This window comes from Lucilia sericata, unplaced genomic scaffold (genome assembly GCF_015586225.1).
Source record: "Lucilia sericata isolate MDLA Ls3-8-SP2 unplaced genomic scaffold, ASM1558622v1 Contig000191F_arrow, whole genome shotgun sequence".
Classification (NCBI taxonomy): Eukaryota; Metazoa; Arthropoda; class Insecta; order Diptera; family Calliphoridae; genus Lucilia; species Lucilia sericata.
In genome coordinates this window covers 410,106-430,340 of record NW_023994219.1, presented here as the reverse complement: position 1 = coordinate 430,340, position 20,235 = coordinate 410,106, and the positions used below count along the sequence as shown (strand labels likewise).

Here is a 20,235-nt window from a genome sequence, read left to right as displayed (position 1 = left end):
GACTAGACTATAGACTAGACTATAGACTAGACTATAGACTAGACTATAGACTAGACTATAGACTAGACTATAAGACTATAACTAGACTATAGACTAGACTATAGACTAGACTATAGACTAGACTATAGACTAGACTATAGACTAGACTATAGACTAGACTAGACTAGACTATAGACTAGACTATAGACTAGACTATAGACTAGACTATAGACTAGACTATAGACTAGACTATAGACTAGACTATAGACTAGACTATAGACTAGACTATAGACTAGACTATAGACTAGACTATAGACTAGACTATAGACTAGACTATAGACTAGACTATAGACTAGACTATAGACTAGACTATAGACTAGACTATAGACTAGACTATAGACTAGACTATAGACTAGACTATAGACTAGACTATAGACTAGACTATAGACTAGACTATAGACTAGACTATAGACTAGACTATAGACTAGACTATAGACTAGACTATAGACTAGACTATAGACTAGACTATAGACTAGACTATAGACTAGACTATAGACTAGACTATACTAGACTATAACTAGACTATAGACTAGACTATAGACTAGACTATAGACTAGACTATAGACTAGACTATAGACTAGACTATAGACTAGACTATAGACTAGACTATAGACTAGACTATAGACTAGACTATAGACTAGACTATAGACTAGACTATAGACTAGACTATAGACTAGACTATAGACTAGACTATAGACTAGACTATAGACTAGACTATAGACTAGACTATAGACTAGACTATAGACTAGACTATAGACTAGACTATAGACTAGACTATAGACTAGACTATAGACTAGACTATAGACTAGACTAGAGACTAGACTATAGACTAGACTATAGACTAGACTATAGACTAGACTATAGACTAGACTATAGACTAGACTATAGACTAGACTATAGACTAGACTATAGACTAGACTATAGACTAGACTATAGACTAGACTATAGACTAGACTATAGACTAGACTATAGACTAGACTATAGACTAGACTATAGACTAGACTATAGACTAGACTATAGACTAGACTATAGACTAGACTATAGACTAGACTATAGACTAGACTATAGACTAGACTATAGACTAGACTATAGACTAGACTATAGACTAGACTATAGACTAGACTCTAGACTATAGACTAGACTATAGACTAGACTATAGACTAGACTATAGACTAGACTATAGACTAGACTATAGACTAGACTATAGACTAGACTATAGACTAGACTATAGACTAGACTATAGACTAGACTATAGACTAGACTATAGACTAGACTATAGACTAGACTATAGACTAGACTATAGACTAGACTGTAGACTAGACTATAGACTAGACTATAGACTAGACTATAGACTAGACTATAGACTAGACTATAGACTAGACTAGACTATAGACTAGACTATAGACTAGACTATAGACTAGACTACAGACTAGACTATAGACTAGACTAGACTATAGACTAGACTATAGACTAGACTATAGACTAGACTATAGACTAGATTATAGACTAGACTATAGACTAGACTATAGACTAGACTATAGACTAGACTAATAATCCCGACTGCAGACTAAACTATAATCCAGACTTAAGACTAGACTAAAGGCCAATCTATAAATTAGACTATAGTCCAGACTATAGACTAAACTATAGTTCAGACTATAGACTATTCTGATTAAAGACTAGACTATAGTCCTGACTAAAGACTAGATTAGACTATAGTCCCTACTATAAACTAGACTATAGTCCTGACTATAGACTAGACTATAGTCCTGACTATAGACTATTGGTTGACTATAGTAAAGATAATCTAGATTATAGTCCGGACTGGAGACTAGACTATAGTTCAGACATGCTACACTACATTCCTGACTACATTCTAGCCTATAATCGATAATATAACCTGGACTATAGTCTAGTCTGTAGTTAGGACTATCTAGCCAGTTTATAGTCTAGAGTATCTTGACAGAAATTTTTTTCGATCGCAAACGGTCCTGATAGAAATTTGTTTAAAAACATTGCCTCGATTGATAACGATCTACACAAAATATTCTCAATCGTTCACAATCTTACAAGGATCTAGTGTATATAAAAAAAGTTGTTAAAGACCTTGATAGGAAATTGCTGCGATCGTTAACGGAAAATTTTCTTTAAAAAATTCTACCGATCGTTAATGATCTGGACACAAAATTATTTCGATTATTAATGATCTTGACAAAAAAATTTTCTATAGTTTATTGTGTAAAGCATTAATATTCTTAGAAGATTTTATAAAAGTTTTAATTTTTAACAATGTTTTTTCAAAAATATTTTTGAATTTTTAGACATAAACAAAAACTATTTATATATGTGTATATCAAGTAAATAAACAAATAAAGATGTTAATAATTTATTTATTAAAACAATTAACACCTTAAGAAAACAACATTTTTGTTACAAAGTTATTAAATTTAACTCATAGTTAAGCAATGTCCATAGATAATCAAAAATCTAGTTGAATGAACTATCTTTGTCTAAAAGTTGCAAAATTAAATTTCTACGAATTTTAGCGGTATTTTAAACAAAAAAGAAAGAAACCCTTTGATAACATTACCATAAAGACGTGTCGTTTGGATTTAAACAAAATTTTCTTATTTTTTAAAATAATATTTAACATTATTTTATGTTATTTACATTTTAAAAACCAGTATTTTGTTTCTTAATTTATGTTTCATCTTGATTAATTTGTTGTTTAAAAGTTTCTCTAAAAGTTCTGTGTTCTTTTACAAGATAAACAAGTGACATTTAAATTTTAAAACACAAATTGATGCCATCCATGTCTTAAAGATGTCTCATAAATATTAAAATAGATAAAAATTAATGTTTTAAATTCATCGTGAATTCTGTAGAATTTTGCCAGATGAAGAAGAAGACATTATCATTTGCAGACAATTTGGTGTTTAAACGGTGTTTCGAATCTTTAGTGTTTGGAGGTAATTGGTTTCAGGTGTTTGTTTCTTCAAATTATAATAAAGTTGAAGAAAATACCAAAAAGTATGTGAAGATCACTATAGATCGAGAAAATTCTCTATCAAGATCCTTAACGATCGAGACAATTTTCTATAGAAAATTTTCTATCAAGATCATTAACGATCGAGACAATTTTCTATCAAGATCCTTAACGATCGAGACAATTTTCTATAGAAAATTTTCTATCAAGATCCTTAACGATCGAGACAATTTTCTATCAAGATCCTTAACGATCGAGACAATTTTCTACAGAAAATTTTCTATCAAGATCCTTAACGATCGAAACAATTTTCTATCAAGATCCTTAACGATCGATAGAATTTTCTTTAAAAAAATTTCTATCAAGGTCGTTAACGATCGATAGAATTTTCTTTAGAAAATTTTCTATTAAGATCTTTAACGATCGATAGAATTTTCTTTGGAAAATTTTCTATCAAGATCTTTAACGATCGATAGAATTTTCTTTAGAAAATTTTCTATCAAAATCGTTAACGATCGATAGAATTTTCTGTAGAAAATTTTCTATCAAGTTCATTAGTGATCGTGACAATCTTCTTTAGAAATTTTTCTAACAAGATCATTAACGATCAAGACAATTTTCTACAGAAAATTTTCTAACAAGATCATTAACGATCGATGAAATTTTCTGTAGAAAATTTTCTTTCAAGATCATTAACGATCGATGATATTTTCTTTAGAACATTTTCTATCAAGATCGTTAACGATCGATGATATTTTATTTAGAACATATTCTATCAAGATCATTAACGATCTGGACAATTGTCCATAGAAAATGTTCTATCATGATCGTTAAAGATTCACATAATTATCTTTATGAACATCATTGACGATCAGAACAATCTTCTTTAGAAAGTGTTCTATCAAGATCGTTAACAATCAATTCAATTTTTTATAAAAACTTGCCCACATTCTTAATCTTAAGCACATAATTCATCTAATCTCTTAGATAAGCACACAAGGTCTTAATAAATAATATTAAAATTTTTAAACTAATACTTAAAACCTCTAACTAAACTATCCCACCTTTCAAAGAACAAGAACAAGGCTTTCAACTTCTTCATAAAATCTTAAACCAAACCAAACTGACTTTGACAAATAAAATAATCCAATAAGAAAACTAAATCAAAATTCTTAAATGCATATTTGACAATATTCTCTGCGAAATCATTTCAATATCTTTTGCATTTACAAAACATTGAACTTGTTCAAATGTTAACAAATCTCTACTTTTAATCTTTCAATGTCTTCTGTACCTTTTTTTTCTTCTCGTAATCTCAAACACCTTTCAAAACTAATTAAATCGTTTTGCAAAGTCTATAACTAATTGCTTCAAAAAAAAAAATCTAAAAATCACATTTTACATGCAAAACCATCAAAAAATTCTAAAGGTCATTTATATAAATCTCAAAAAAAAAAAACTTTATTTCAATTGCATATTATTCTTAAACTAATATTTTCAAAATCAAGTGCGTTTTAAATTGTTCTTAATTTTTTTTGGCTTAAAACTGCTGTTTTAAGGCAATTTAACGCCTTAAGCAGTCAGTTTTAAGTGTTTTTTTTTAATCAAAACTAAATTTGTTTTTATTTAAGTTTAATAGCAATTCAATTACCACTGTTATGGTCAATGTTAATTTTGCATTATTTTAAATAAATTAAAAAAATCGGTAATATTAATTTATCTAGGGCACGCTATAGATTTACAACAACAACCTCAAACTATATATTGAACAGGGCATTAATTAGACTTGACTGTAGTCCATACTATAAACTAGACTATTAACATGACTGAAGTCCAGACTATAAATAAGTCTATAGTCCAGACTATAGACTAGAGTATAGTCCAGACTATAGCCCAGAATGTAGACCATACTATATACAAAACTAAAGTCCAGACTACAAACAAGACCACAGTCCAGACTATAGACTAGACCATAATCCAGACAATAGACTAGACCATATTCCAGACTATAGACTAGACTATAGAGATTTTTCAAGAACTAGAACATAGTTTAGTTCTAATCTGGACTATAGTATAGTATATATGTAGTTTGGATTGTAGACTAGGCTATAGTCCACACTATGGACTAGACTATAGACTAGACTATAGTCCAGACTATAGTCTATACTATAGACTAGACTATAGTCAACACCATAGACTAAACTATAGTCCATACTATAGACTAGACTATAGTCCAGACTATATACTAGACTATAGTCCAGACTATAGACTAGACTATAGTCCAGGCTATAGACTAGACTATAGTCCATACTATAGACTAGACTATAGTCCAGACTATATACTAGACTATAGATTAGACTATAGTCCACTATATAGTCTATAGTTTGGACTATAGTCTAGTCTATAGTCCAAACTATAGACTAGACTATAGTCCAAACTATAGACTAGACTATAGTCCAGACTATAGACTAGACTATAGTCCAGACCATAGACTAGACTATAGTCCAGACTATAGACTACACTATAGTCCAGACTATAGACTAGACTATAGTCCAGACTATAGACTAGACTATAGTCCAGACTATAGACTAGACTATAGTCCAGACTATAGACTAGACTATAGTCCAGACTATAGACTAGACTATAGTCCAGACTAAGACTAGACTATAGTCCAGACTATAGACTAGACTATAGTCCAGACTATAGACTAGACTATAGTCCAGACTATAGACTAGACTATAGTCCAGACTATAGACTAGACTATAGTCCAGACTATAGACTAGACTATAGTCCAGACTATAGACTAGACTATAGTCCAGACTATAGACTAGACGTATAGTCCCAGACTATAGACTAGACTATAGTCCAGACTATAGACTAGACTATAGTCCAGACTATAGACTAGACTATAGTCCAGACTATAGACTAGACTATAGTCCAGACTATAGACTAGACTATAGTCCAGACTATAGACTAGACTATAGTCCAGACTATAGACTAGACTATAGTCCAGACTATAGACTACTATAGTCCAGACTATAGACTACTTAGTCCAGACTATAGACTAGACTATAGTCCAGACTATAGACTAGACTATAGTCCAACTATAGACTAGACTATAGTCCAGACTATAGACTAGACTATAGTCCAGACTATAGACTATAGTCCAGACTATAGACTAGACTATAGTCCAGACTATAGACTAGACTATAGTCCAGACTATAGACTAGACTATAGTCCAGACTATAGACTAGACTATAGTCCAGACTATAGACTAGACTATAGTCCAGACTATAGACTAGACTATAGTCCAGACTATAGACTAGACTATAGTCCAGACTATAGACTAGACTATAGTCCAGACTATAGACTAGACTATAGTCCAGACTATAGACTAGACTATAGTCCAGACTATAGACTAGACTATAGTCCAGACTATAGACTAGACTATAGTCCAGACTATAGACTAGACTATAGTCCAGACTATAGACTAGACTATAGTCCAGACTATAGACTAGACTATAGTCCAGACTATAGACTAGACTATAGTCCAGACTATAGTCCAGACTATAGACTAGACTATAGTCCAGACTATAGACTAGACTATAGTCCAGACTATAGACTAGACTATAGTCCAGACTATAGACTAGACTATAGTCCAGACTATAGACTAGACTATAGTCCAGACTATAGACTAGACTATAGTCCAGACTATAGACTAGACTATAGTCCAGACTATAGACTAGACTATAGTCCAGACTATAGACTAGACTATAGTCCAGACTATAGACTAGACTATAGTCCAGACTATAGACTAGACTATAGTTCAGACTATAGACTAGACTATAGTCCAGACTATAGACTAGACTATAGTCCAAACTATAGACTTGACTATAGTCCAAACTATAGACTAGACTATAGTCCAGACTATACACTAGTGTATTGTGCAGACTATAGACTAAACTATAGTCCAGACTATAGACTAAACTATAGTCCAGACTATAGACTAAACTATAGTCCAGACTATAGACTAAACTATAGTCCAGACTATAGACTGGACTATAGCCCAGACTATAGACTGGACTATAGCCCAGACTATAGACTAGACAATAGGCCAGACTATAGACTAGACAATAGGCCAGACTATAGGCTAGACTATAGTCCAGACTATACACTAGTGTATTGTCCAGACTATAGACTAAACTATAGTCCAGACTATAGGCTAGACAATAGTCCAGACTTTAGACTAGACAATAGTCCAAAATATAGTTCAAAGTATGGACTAGACTATAGTCCAGACTATTGACTAGACTATAGTCCAGACTATAGACTAAACTATAGTATAGACTATAGACTAAACTATAGTCCAGACTATAGACTAAACTATAGTCCAGACTATAGACTAAACTATAGACTAAACTATAGTCCAGACTATAGACTAAACTATAGTCCAGACTATAGACTAAACTATAGTCCAGACTATAAACTAGACTATAGTCCAGACTACATACTCAACTATAGTCCAGACTATAGACTAAACTACAGTCCAGACTATAGTCCATACTATAGACTAAACTATAGTCCAGACTATAGACTAAATTATAGTCCAGACTAAAGTTTACATTATAATCGAGACTATAATTTACACTAAAGTCCAAGCTATAATGCAGACTATAGGCTAGACAATAGAATTAGACTATGGTTCAGAAAATAAACTAAAAAATGTTCTAAATAATTTTTGAAAAATCCCTTTTTTGGTGGTTATTCCCCTATGACCAGAAGTAGGGATGTTTAAAGTTAAAACAACTACTTGTTATATAATTCTTTTAGAATTTTAATGTTTTTTTTTTTTGCAAAATCAACCAGTTCTTGTTTGTTTTAATTCAAAGTTTTTATTATATTTACTCTGTTTTTAAAAAGTTTGTTCTAAGAGTAAGTTTATTTCATTTAAGTTTTTATTTAAAAGAATAAGTTTTATTAGCTGGGTGTTAGTGTTCTTATATGTTTAACAATGTGTTAACATGTTTTATTTTATTATTTGTTTATTTGTATATATAAAAGTATATTAATAAAATATAGAAAAATATATATCTAACCTTGACCAAATTGATAACCACTTGCTGGGTGCTGTTAGACCGTCCGAACGTCGTTATGTCTGTCCGTCGTTTTGTTTATAAGTAATTCTTGTATAAGTTTTAGTTTTTTTGTTATAATTTAGTTTTTTTCTCTCTTTTGCTAAATAATTTCAATTTAATCTTGATTGAAAACCTTAACAAATTATATATATGGCTATTTATGTTTGTTTACCAGCAGATTTGTTCAAAAAAAATTAGAGAAAAAAAACAAATATTTAACAAAAATGCTACAAATTAATGTTCATTTAATACTGACCATTTGCTAAATCTAAGTGATTTGTCAAAAATTATAAAATTATAAAAAAATTATGAGAAAAAACAACAAAAATGTTTAATATTGGAAACTTGGTTTATTTGGGTTTGAAACCATTTCTTTGTAACTCTTAAACTGATCTACATATATATTAACACTGATCTTAATATTAAGGAGAACTTTTCTCCGTTAAATAATTGATGTTAAATCTGATCGCTTTGAAGTATTTATCTAGAACTTCTTGTTTGTCTGTCTTGAAGTATATTTCAGTTAATGGCGATCGCTTTAGACTATTGATCAATGATATTTTAGTTTCTGAATGTTAAGATCCAAGAGAGTTATTGAGAGAAAATTGATAGCTTTCTAAAAAATCATCGGAATTAGAACTGATCTTTTATGGGCATTGATCAGTATTCCTCAATCATAAAGAATATTTTAGTAACTAGTGATCGTTTGAACATTGATCACTGATATTTTGGTTTCAAAATCTTAATCTCTCAAGAGATCCAGAACAGTAAATTTATTGAGAGAAAATTTATAGCTTCTAACCAGATCATTGCAGTTAAAACTGATAATTTTTTCTGAATGTTAAGATCCAAGAGAGTTATTGAGAGAAAATTGACAGCTTTCAAAAAGATCATCGCAATTAGAACTGATCTTTCAATCATAAAGAATATGTTAGTAACCAGTGATCGTTTGAACGTTGATCCCTGATATTTTGGTTTCGAAATCTTAATCTCTCGAGAGAACCAGAACATTAAATTTATTGAGAGAAAATTGATAGCTTCTAACCAGATCATTGCAGTTAAAACTGATCGTGTTTTTAACATTGACCAGTAAGTTATTTCTTCTTTAAAACTGAAGTGTAATAGACACCACAATCAACTTATTTAGAAAAGGGTAACAGATTGATGTATATGATTAACTGATGATATCATTGGACCAGATAAAGGTGATCGTTTTAGATCATTTAATTTTGATGAAAAAGATCAATTTATTGAGAAAAAATTACTGCTTTTGGTTCTTGATTGATCGGTGAAATCATTAAACCTCATTTCTGCTTCGTGTTCCACCTCCTCAATACTTTAAAATCGGTGTCAAATAATTAAGAAAAAAATGGTGGCTTGATGATCGCTTTAGACCAATGATGAAAGGCTTTTCTAATCAAACTGGCAAACTGAAAGATTGAGAAATGTTATCGTTTAAATCATTTATCAAAGACTTATCTCTCACAAATACAGATCAGTCAATATATTGAGAACTAAAGTGACTGCTTGTTGATCGCATTAGACCTCTGATCAAACACTTCTCCGATCAATACAGAAGAATTAATTTATTGAGAACGTCCCGAATAAAAAAGTGATCGTTTAGAGCATTGATCCAAAACTTCTCTGATCAATACTTCACAATAATTTTATTGAGCACAATAGTGATTGATTGTAGTTTTAGATGGATACTTCTGATCAATACAGAACAATAGATTTATTTACTGCCTGGTGTTTTTGATAGATTTGTAAAATAACTGATCTTTCTCAAAATTCTGAATATTACACCGCTTTAAAGCATTAATATATAACTTCAATGTTCTGGAATCTTGCGATTGATATCTGAAGATCTTTTGTGCAGCCCGTGGGCTCACCATAACAGTTTTAATTCACGTATGAAAATAACAGGTTTGATTGGTGAGAGGTTGAAAATATCCTTCGGGGCTAGTCTTGAAGCACCTAATATTCTTTCTCGACGAGTCCTTAGTGTTGGACAATTGCACAATATGTGTTCCGAGGTTTCATCCTGACAGCCACATAATCTGCGTTTCCTATGATGAATTGATGATATCTGAGACCACAGTGTCCCGTGAGTAGTCCCGTTAGTATTCTGAGATCACTTTTGTTAAGCGATAACAGCTTTTGGGATTTTCCTCTTGATAGCGTGATTAAGCGCTTAGTCTGTCTAAGCCCTGTTGTTGCTTTCCAGTGGCGAGCAAATTCCGATTCGACCCACGATACGCATCTTTGTCTGATGTAATCTTGTGGGATACCAAAGAATGGTTCAGGGCCGATAAGTGGGCGATAAGCACCTCTATTTGCTAGGCAATACGCCCGTTCGTTGCCAGAATGACCTTCATGGCCGGGTATTGATAATATTTTGTGTTTACCCAGTTCGTTCAATGAGGACACACAGTCCATCACAATACCCGACCTAACTTCATACGAAAGTAGGGCCTTGAGTGCTGCTTGGCTGTCTGACATTAAGTAAATTCTCAAACCCCTTAACCTTCTCCTCAAACACTCTCTGGCACAGATGAAGATGGCGTAGATTTCCGCCTGAAAGATTGAGGGATATTTTCCCATGGAGATTGCCTTCTGGAAGTTAGGACCACAAATGCCTGCTCCAGTATCACCATCTGTATGTTTGGACCCGTCAGTAAACCATACTTGATCAGGTATGACAACCTCAAAGTTAGGTACGGTCAAAAACCAATGTTGGTGACCCACAATCATGGACGCGTATATTTTGGTCGTTTATGAATAATTTGAATATACTTATATGCCCTTCCAAGTCACCTGTTCTTAGATTGGCGGTAGTCGAATTGCCGCCTTACAGGCCTCATCTTTAATAAGAATATTCAAAGGTGGTATGTGGAGAATAGCCCCAATGGCATATGTAGGACAAGATCTCATGTCCCCCGTTTTTGCAAATGCTTATTACTCAAACTTATATTTAAATTAAAAATTAGTTTAACAACATCAAAGTGATTTATTAGTTTAAAACCAAACTAATTATTACAAACACCTTTTAAATTTTTAATTTAAATGCAAATTTATATAATATCACCTGTTTTGTAACACTTAGAGCACACGCCCGATAATTTAATTATAATAAGTTTAAACGCCAAAAAAACCTAAACAAATTATTACACATTTCTAAAAAAAATGTTGAGTATTAGTAAAATCAACATTGAACATTAAAATAGTTAACATTGTAACAATTTAATTTTGTAACATTAAAAAAAGGTCTTCAAAAACACAAGTGTTTTGTTTTACCTTCTTTAATTCAAAAAAAAAAAAAACAAAGAATTGTAAATTGATTTTTTTTTTCTATCTGTTCAATAGAAATGTTTATTACAATTTCAATTGCACTTAAAACAGAAAACTATTAAATTGTTTAACAACAACAACAACAATTCAACATTAAATTCAGGGTCAATTAATTAATTAAAGTGTTGGATTTCAAGAAATCTATAGGTGGTGTTTATTTGTTGTTGATTTTCTGTTTTCAGTATTTTTTATGCAATTTGCATAAAAGAGCGCATTTGTGTTTTTTATTTATGATCTATTTTTAAACATAAAATTTAAAACAAACCTGGCGTTGTCTTAAACAATTTGTTCCAAATAGTTGCATTACAAGAAGTTGTTATTTGTTTTTGTAAAATGTTTTACAATTAAAAGATTATATTGCTAATGTTTTAATGAGTTTTAACTTTAAAATGTAGACTATAAAATGAACGATATTTTATTGGATGAATAAAGATACAATGAGAAATGTGATGTAATAATGAGAATCCATTTTGGTATACACTCTGGACTATAGAGCTATGATCAATCTATAGTCAGAACTGTAGATCAGTCTGTAGTCAGAAATATAGATCAGTCTATAGTCAGAACTATAGATTAGTCTATAGTCAGAACTATAGATCAGTCTAGAGTCTGAATATAGATTAGTCTATAGTCTAGACTATAGGTCAGTCTATAGTCAGCACCTTAGATAATATAGTCAGGACTATAGATCAGTCTATAGTCAGGAGTACAGATCAGTCTATAGTCTGAATTATAGATCAGTCTATAGTATGGATATAGATTAGTCTATAGATCAGTATATAGGCAACACCATAAATAAGATGGTCAGGATTATTGATTAGACTATTGTCAGGACTATAGATCAGTCTATAGTCTGGACTATAGATCAGTCTATAGTCTGGACTATAGATCAGTCTATAGTCTGGACTATAGATCAGTCTATAGTCTGGACTATAGATCTGTGTATAGTCTGGACTATAGATCAGAGCATTGTCTGGACTATAGATCAGATTATTGTCTGGACTATATTTCCGTCTAAAGTCTGCACTATAGATCAGTCTAAAGTCTGGACTATAGATCAGTCTATAGTCTGGAATATAGATCAGTCTATAGTCTGAACTATAGATCAGTCTAAAGTCTAGACTATAGATCAGTCTATAGTCTGGAATATAGATCAGTCTATAGTCTGAACTATAGATCAGTCTATAGTCTGAACTATAGATCAGTCTATAGTCAGAATTATAGATCAGTCTATAGTCTGGATATAGATCAGTCTATAGTCTAGACTATAAGTCAGATAAGATAATAATAACCTTAGATAAGATAGTCAGGACTATAGATCAGTCTATAGTCAGGATTATTGATCAGTATATAGTCAGAACTATAGATCAGTCTATAGTCTGGGCTATAGATCAGTCTATAGTCAGCACTATAGATCAGTCTATAGTCAGAACCATAAATCAGTCTATAGTCTGGACTATAGATCAGTCTATAGTCAGCACTATAGATCAGTCTATAGTCAGAACTATAGATCAGTCTGTAGTCAGATCTATAGATCAGTCTATAGTCTGATATATAGATCAGTCTATAGTTTGGATATAGATCACTCTGTAGCCTGGACTATAGATTAGTTTATAGTCAGGACTATAGATCAATCTATAGTCTGGATAAAGATCAGTCTGTAGTCTGGACTATAGATTAGTTTAGTCAGAACTCTAGATCAGTATTTAATTATAGGTATTAATCTATAGTCTAGACTAAAGACTAAAGGCGTCAATGATCTTAGTTACGAAATAGTCTATAATGTATTAAAATCATTTGAAAGTCTAATTTAGCAAGGACTTTTTAGCTCAAGCTATAAGTTTATTTTAAGACTTAAATAGTAAGTTTAAAACCTCTCAAAATCCATTGCAAAATTAACACTACAAATTTGTATACTACGTTTTTAAATCTGTGAAGTGTCCATAAAAAACTAAAATTATCTTTTGTAATATAGTTTTCTAAGAAAACTTTAAACCAATTCGATTTCAATATTTTTTCAAACTCTATCTGCAATTGCAATTAAATCAAAAGACTAAGGACACACAATTTATAACTGTAAACTGCGTGTGTTAGGAAACCTATAATCAAGCTTAAAGAAATTTAAATTTATCAAATCATGGTTAAAAAATTATCAGTTGAAAAAATCTTTAGTAATTAATTAACATTTCAAAAAGTTTACTTTTTTAGTCTCCCAGTAACACCCTATATTGAACATATTTTTCGTTACCTTTCATTTTAGTTTTTTATAGTCAAATAAATAAATAGAAAAAGAAAATTTAGTTAACTTTTTTGCTTAAATGTTTATGGTCATTTATAACACCCCATAGAGTTTTTTTCTTTTTTTTCCAGTCGGTTGACAAATAACAAGTTAAAATTGGTAACAGTTAATAGAGTTAAAAGTGTAAAAAAGCTGATGGAAAATTTAAAGAAAAAAGCAATGGCGGCAACTGTATTATAAATTAAGCAATATTTTCCGCATTTTTGATAGCATGCTGAGGTTTTAGTGGCAGGAGTTTTTCGATTTCTTTATTTTTTCATTTGAAGGTTTACAAATTTATGTTCATAAATTGTTAAATTTAGCTGGTGTTGAAGGAGATTGTCATAAATGGAAATATTTTGTTAGAAAATGTAGAGCAGACTATAGACTGCTCTATTGTTAAGGCTATAGGTAACTCTACAGTCCATATGAGAGGCTACTTTATAATTTAGACTGTAGGTTACTCTGCGGACTATAGATCAGTCAATAGTCTGGATTATAGATCAGCGAATAGCCTGGTATGTAGATCACTCAATGGAGTATAGATGAGTATTTAGACTAGTCAATGGTCTGAACTAAAGATCAGTTTATAATTTGAACTATAGATTCAGATCAGATCAGATTTGAACCATAAAAAATACTATTGTCTGGGATATTAGATCAGTCTATAGTCTGGACTGTAGATCAGTCTATAGTCTGGACTATAGATCAGTCTATAGTCTGGACTGTAGATCAGTCTATATTCTGGACTATAGATCAGTCTATAGTCTGGACTGTAGATCAGTCTATATTCTGGACTATAGACTGATCTATAGTCCAGGCTATAGATCAGTATATATTCTGGACTATAGATCAGTCTATTATCTAGACTATAGATCAGTCTATATTTTGGACTATAGATCAGTGTATAGTCTGGACTATAGATCAGTGTATAGTCTGGACTATAGATCAGTGTATAGTATGGACTATAGATCAGTGTATAGTCTGGACTATAGATCAGACTATAGTCTGGACTATAGATCAGTCCATAGTCTGAACTATAGATCAGTCTATAGTCTGGACTATACATCAGTCCACAGTCTGAACTATAGATCAGTCTATAGTCTGGACTATAGATCAGTCTATAGTCTGGACTATAGATCAGTCTATAGTCTGGACTATAGATCAGTCTATAGTCTGGACTATAGATCAGTCTATAGTCTGGACTATAGATCAGTCTATAGATCAGTCTATAGTCTGGACTATAGATCAGTCTATAGTCTGGACTATAGATCAGTCTATAGTCTGGACTATAGATCAGTCTATAGTCTGGACTATAGATCAGTCTATAATCTGGACTATAGATCAGTCTATAGTCTGGACTATAGATCAGTCTATAGTCTGGACTATAGTTCAGACCATAGTTTGAACTATAGATCAGTGTATAGTCTGGACTATAGATCAGTCTATAGTCTGGACTATAGATCATACTATAGTCTGGATTATAGACCAGTCTATAGTATCGACTATTGATAAGTCTATAGTCTGGACTAAAGATCAGTCTATAGTCTGGATTACAGATCAGTCTATAGTCTGGACTATAGATCAGTCTATAGTCTGTACTATAGATCAGTCTGGATTATAGATCAGTCTATATTCTGGACTATAGATCAGTCTATAGTCTGGACTATAGATCAGTCAATAGTCTGGACTATATATCAGTCTATAGACTGGACTATAGATCAGTCTATAGTCTGGACTATAGATCAGTCTATAGCCTGGAATATAGATCAGTCTATAGTCTGAACTATAGATCAGTCTATAGTCTGGACTATAGATCAGTCTATAGTCTGGACTATACATCAGTCTATAGTCTGGACTATAGATCAGTCTATAGTCTGAACTATAGATCAGTCTATAGTCTGGACTATAGATCAGTCTATAGCCTGGAATATAGATCAGTCTATAGTCTGGACTATAGATCAGTGTATAATCTGGGCTGTAGATCAGTCTATAGTCTGACCTATAGAGTAGGTATAATATGAGATCAGTGTTGCCTACTTTAAGCAAATCCCCCAAAAAGTCATAAATCATGTTAAAAAAAAACTCAAAATTTTCAGATAACTGTCAAAAACGAAGAGATTTTCCTTGACTTCTACACATTTAATTAATTATTAAATAATAAAGCTTCCGTTTTTACTCTTCCCGCCAAACAATAGAAACGTTATTTAACGCCGCAAATAAGATAAAAAAACAAACAATAAAACTTCCTCCTGAAATCATGTTACAGTTTGCTTAATCATGTTTTATTCATAAAGGAAAAAAAGAAAAATCATAAATAATATTGCAGTCAGAAATATTTTTTCTTACAAAATTATTAATAATATTATGCCAACAAAAAAGGTCTTATACATAAAACCCCAAATGAATTTTTATTAATTAATAAATAAATAAAATTTGTTGCTTAACTGAATAAACAACAGGCCACCCAAAATAACCTTTTTTCTGAAGACTAGAGGACAAGTGAGTAAATTTTGAAAACTGCAAATTTTCAGAGCTTACAGTTTCGCCTTTCAGTTTAAACTAGTCATTAATTTTTATAATTTTTTTCTTAGGGTCCCCTGCTGTGTCTATAACTGTCATTTATATTTGCTAAAAATAATAACTTAATTTTATATTTTTTTTGTTTATTTAATATTTATAATAATTTATTTATATATTTTAATTAATTTATGCGTATGTATTTCATGTTTGCTTTTTTCTTGCAGGAGGGCAGTATTGGTCATGATATGGTGATAAAACCATTGCCTCATGACTTGTCACCTAATCAAAAGGAAACTTCACATCATGTGATATTTAAACGAGAAGTTGATACTTCAGAACATTTAAGTGATTTTGGTAAGTAGAGACAGAGAGAGAGAGAAAAAAATTATTGATCAGCATGTAGTCTTGACAATAGATCACTATATAGTCTTGACTATAGATCACTATATAGTCTTGATTATAGATTAGTCTATAGTCTTGACTATAGATTAGTCTATAGTCTTGACCATAGATTAGCCTATAGTCTTGATTATAGATTAGTCTATAGTCTTGACTATAGATTAGTCTATTGTCTGGACTTATAGATTAGTCTACAATCTTGACTATAGATTAGTCTATTGTCTTGACTATACTTTAGTCTATTGTCTGGACTATAGATAAGTCTATAGTCTTGACTATAGATTAGCCTATAGTCTTGACTATAGATTAGTCTATAGTCTTGACTATAGATTAGCCTATAGTCTTGACTATAGATTAGTCTATAGTCTTGACTATAGATTAGCCAATAGTCTTGACTATACATTAGTTTATAGTCTTGCCAATAGATTAGTCTATTGCCTTGACTATAGATTAGTCAATAGTTTTGACTATAAATTAGTATGTAGTCTTGATTATATTAGTCTAAAGTCTTGATTACTATATAGTCTTGATTATAGATTAGTCTATAGTCTTGACTATAGATTAGTCTATAGTCTTGCTATAGATTAGTCTATAGTCTTGGCTATAGATTAGTCTATAGTCTTGACTATAGATAAGTCTATAGTCTTAACTATAGATTAGCCTATAGTCTTGACTATAGATTAGTCTATAGTCTTGACTATGGATTAGTCTATAGTCTTGACTATACATGAGTCCATAGTCTTGACTATAGATTAGTCCATAGTCTTGACTATAGTTCAGTCTATAATCTTGACAATAGATCAGTCTATAATCTTGAGAATAGATCAGTCTATAGCCTTGACTATATATCAGTCTATAGTCTTGACAATAGATCACCTTATAGTGTTGACTACAGATCACTCTATAGTCTGGACTGTAGATCACTCTATAGTCTGGAATATAGATCACTCTATAGTCTGGACTATAGATCTCTATATTCTGGACTATAGATCACTCTATATTCTGGACTTTAGATCACTCTATAGTCTGGACTATAGATCACTCTATAGTCTGGACTATAGATCAGACTATAGTCTGGACTATAGATCAGACTATAGTATGGACTATAGATCAAACTATAGTCTGGACTATAGATCACTCTATAGTGTGGACTATAGATCACTCTATAGTGTGGACTATAGATCACTCTATAGTGTGGACTATAGAGCACTCTATAGTGTGGACTATAGATCACTCTATAGTCTGGACTATAGATCACTCTATAGTCTTGACTATAGATCACTCTATAGTGTGGACTATAGATTACTCTATAGTCTGGACTATAGATCAGTCTATAGTCTGGACTATAAAATAGATCACTCTATAGTCTTGACTATAGATCAGGCTATAGTCTGGACTATAGATCAGACTATAGTCTGGACTATAGATCAGACTATAGTCTGGACAATAGATCACTCTCTAGTCTGGACTATAGATCACTCTCTAGTCTGGACTATAGATCACTCTATAGTCTGGACTATAGATCACTCTATAGTCTGGACTATAGATCATTCTATAGTCTTGACTATAGATCAGTCTTTAGTCTTGACCATGATCATTCTACAGTCTTGACTATAGATCACTTTATTGTCTTGACAAAAGATCACTCCATAGACTTGACTATAGATCACTCTACAGTACAGATCACTCTATAGGTATTTCCTTTAAAATTTTGGATAAATCAAACGGAAATACCAGACATTTCCTTTACATTATACACACACTCAAACTTCTGGCAACCTCCAGTTTATATTGCGGTCAAAATTGTTGGTGACCAACAACAGGCGACAAGCGGACAATTAAAGTTAAAGTAAAAACATTAAAAATTCTATTGATTTTATTAAACTTCCAAAAAAATAAACCAAAAACCGGACAGTTAGTCTCCTGTGGTTTAATAAATTTAAGGCGTCTTCCTTAGCAAACTGCAGCGAAAATAAACGATATTAAATGAATTCTTAAAATATTTCCCCAAAAGCATTTAATTTAAAAATAATTAATTTATTGATTACATTAAAAACTTCAGTAGCACCTCATTAAAACTGTATATTTCCATTAAAAATGTCAATTAAATAAAAATTTTTAAATATAAATTTAATAAAATATAGGTTTTTTAAAACAGAGACAAGCCTTCCTTCACATAACAGAGATTTTGGTAAAAATTTTATAAAAATAAAATATTTTTTTCAGCAACAAGTTGATTGACCCTTTTTTTAACTGAAGGTTTTATTTGCATTTAAAATTATTATTTAAAAATTAATTTTTTTATAAAAAACTCTTTATTTAAAAACTTAACATTTATGGTTTTCTTAAGATTATTTTTATGTTTTTATTTAATAATCTAGACAGGAAATACTAAAAAAAAAAGTTTAGCTCGGCTTAGTCACGTAAATCTAAGGATTTTATACAGATTGATGGCATTTTAAGCAGAAATAAATATTTAAAAAAATAAAAATAAACCATAAAAAGTTATTAACATAAAGATTTATACAAAAGCTGTTATTAACAACTAAAGATGAAACCTTTACTTTTTTTAATTAGGGAGCAAAAAACCCATAAAAATCTGGATATAAAAAAAATTTACAAAAGTTTTGAAAACCTACTAAAAGCTGTAATAAATAGTTTAAAAAAATTAACATATTTATAACAATTTGTTTGTTGTAAATTAAATCTTAAAGAACTTTTTTGGTTTTTAAATAGGGCAACCGGACGCTTAAATAGACATTTTAATTATTTTGTTTATGACAGTTTAACCATTCAACCTCCTCTTCCTATTAGATCGTTTTGTAAAGATAATATTTATATTCTTTAAAAAGATTTATTTCATTAATTAATGCTTCTAAATATTTGCTTAGATCAGCAAATTTTGAAAAAAAGTTCCCAGCATATGTGTTGAGAATTATAATTTGCTTTTAATCAGCCCATAGGCTTTAATTTATGTAGTTTTTTAGTTAATTTTATTACACATTTAAATGGCTTTTTAAAAAACAAGGTTTTCAAAAGACGAATTGTAGGAAGCTAGTGATATGATAGAGATTAAGAAAATGTACCCAAAAACTAAAACAATTTGCTATAAAATTCAGTAAAAGTTTAGGCCACTCAGTAGTCTTTAGTCTGAACTATAGATCTGTCTATAGTCTTGACTATAGTCCAGTCTATACTCTCGGCTATAGATCAGTCTATAGTCTGGACTACAGAGCAGTATATAGTCTTAACTACAGACAATTCTAAATTCTTGACTATAGATATAACAGATCCGTCTAACAGTCTATAGTCTTGACTATAAATCAGTCTATAATCTTACCTATAGATCAGTCTATAGTCTTACCTATAGATCAGTCTTATTCTTGACTATAGATAAGACTATAGACTTTATTACAGATCCGTCCGAAGTCCTTTATTTAGATCAGTCTATAATACAGACCTGTCTATAGTCATGACTATAAATCAGTCTATAGTCTGTCTATACCTGTAGATCTGTCTATAGT

General features: G+C 31.1%; 1 protein-coding gene across 1 annotated transcript in view; it reads left to right on the top strand.

Moving 5' to 3' along the window:
- The window catches only part of LOC119601791, a 163,700-nt gene that overhangs the window by 100,352 nt on the left and 43,113 nt on the right, over positions 1–20,235 (top strand). The window contains 1 exon segment of the mRNA XM_037952935.1: positions 16,537–16,666. Coding sequence (XP_037808863.1) covers positions 16,537–16,666 — 130 coding nt within the window.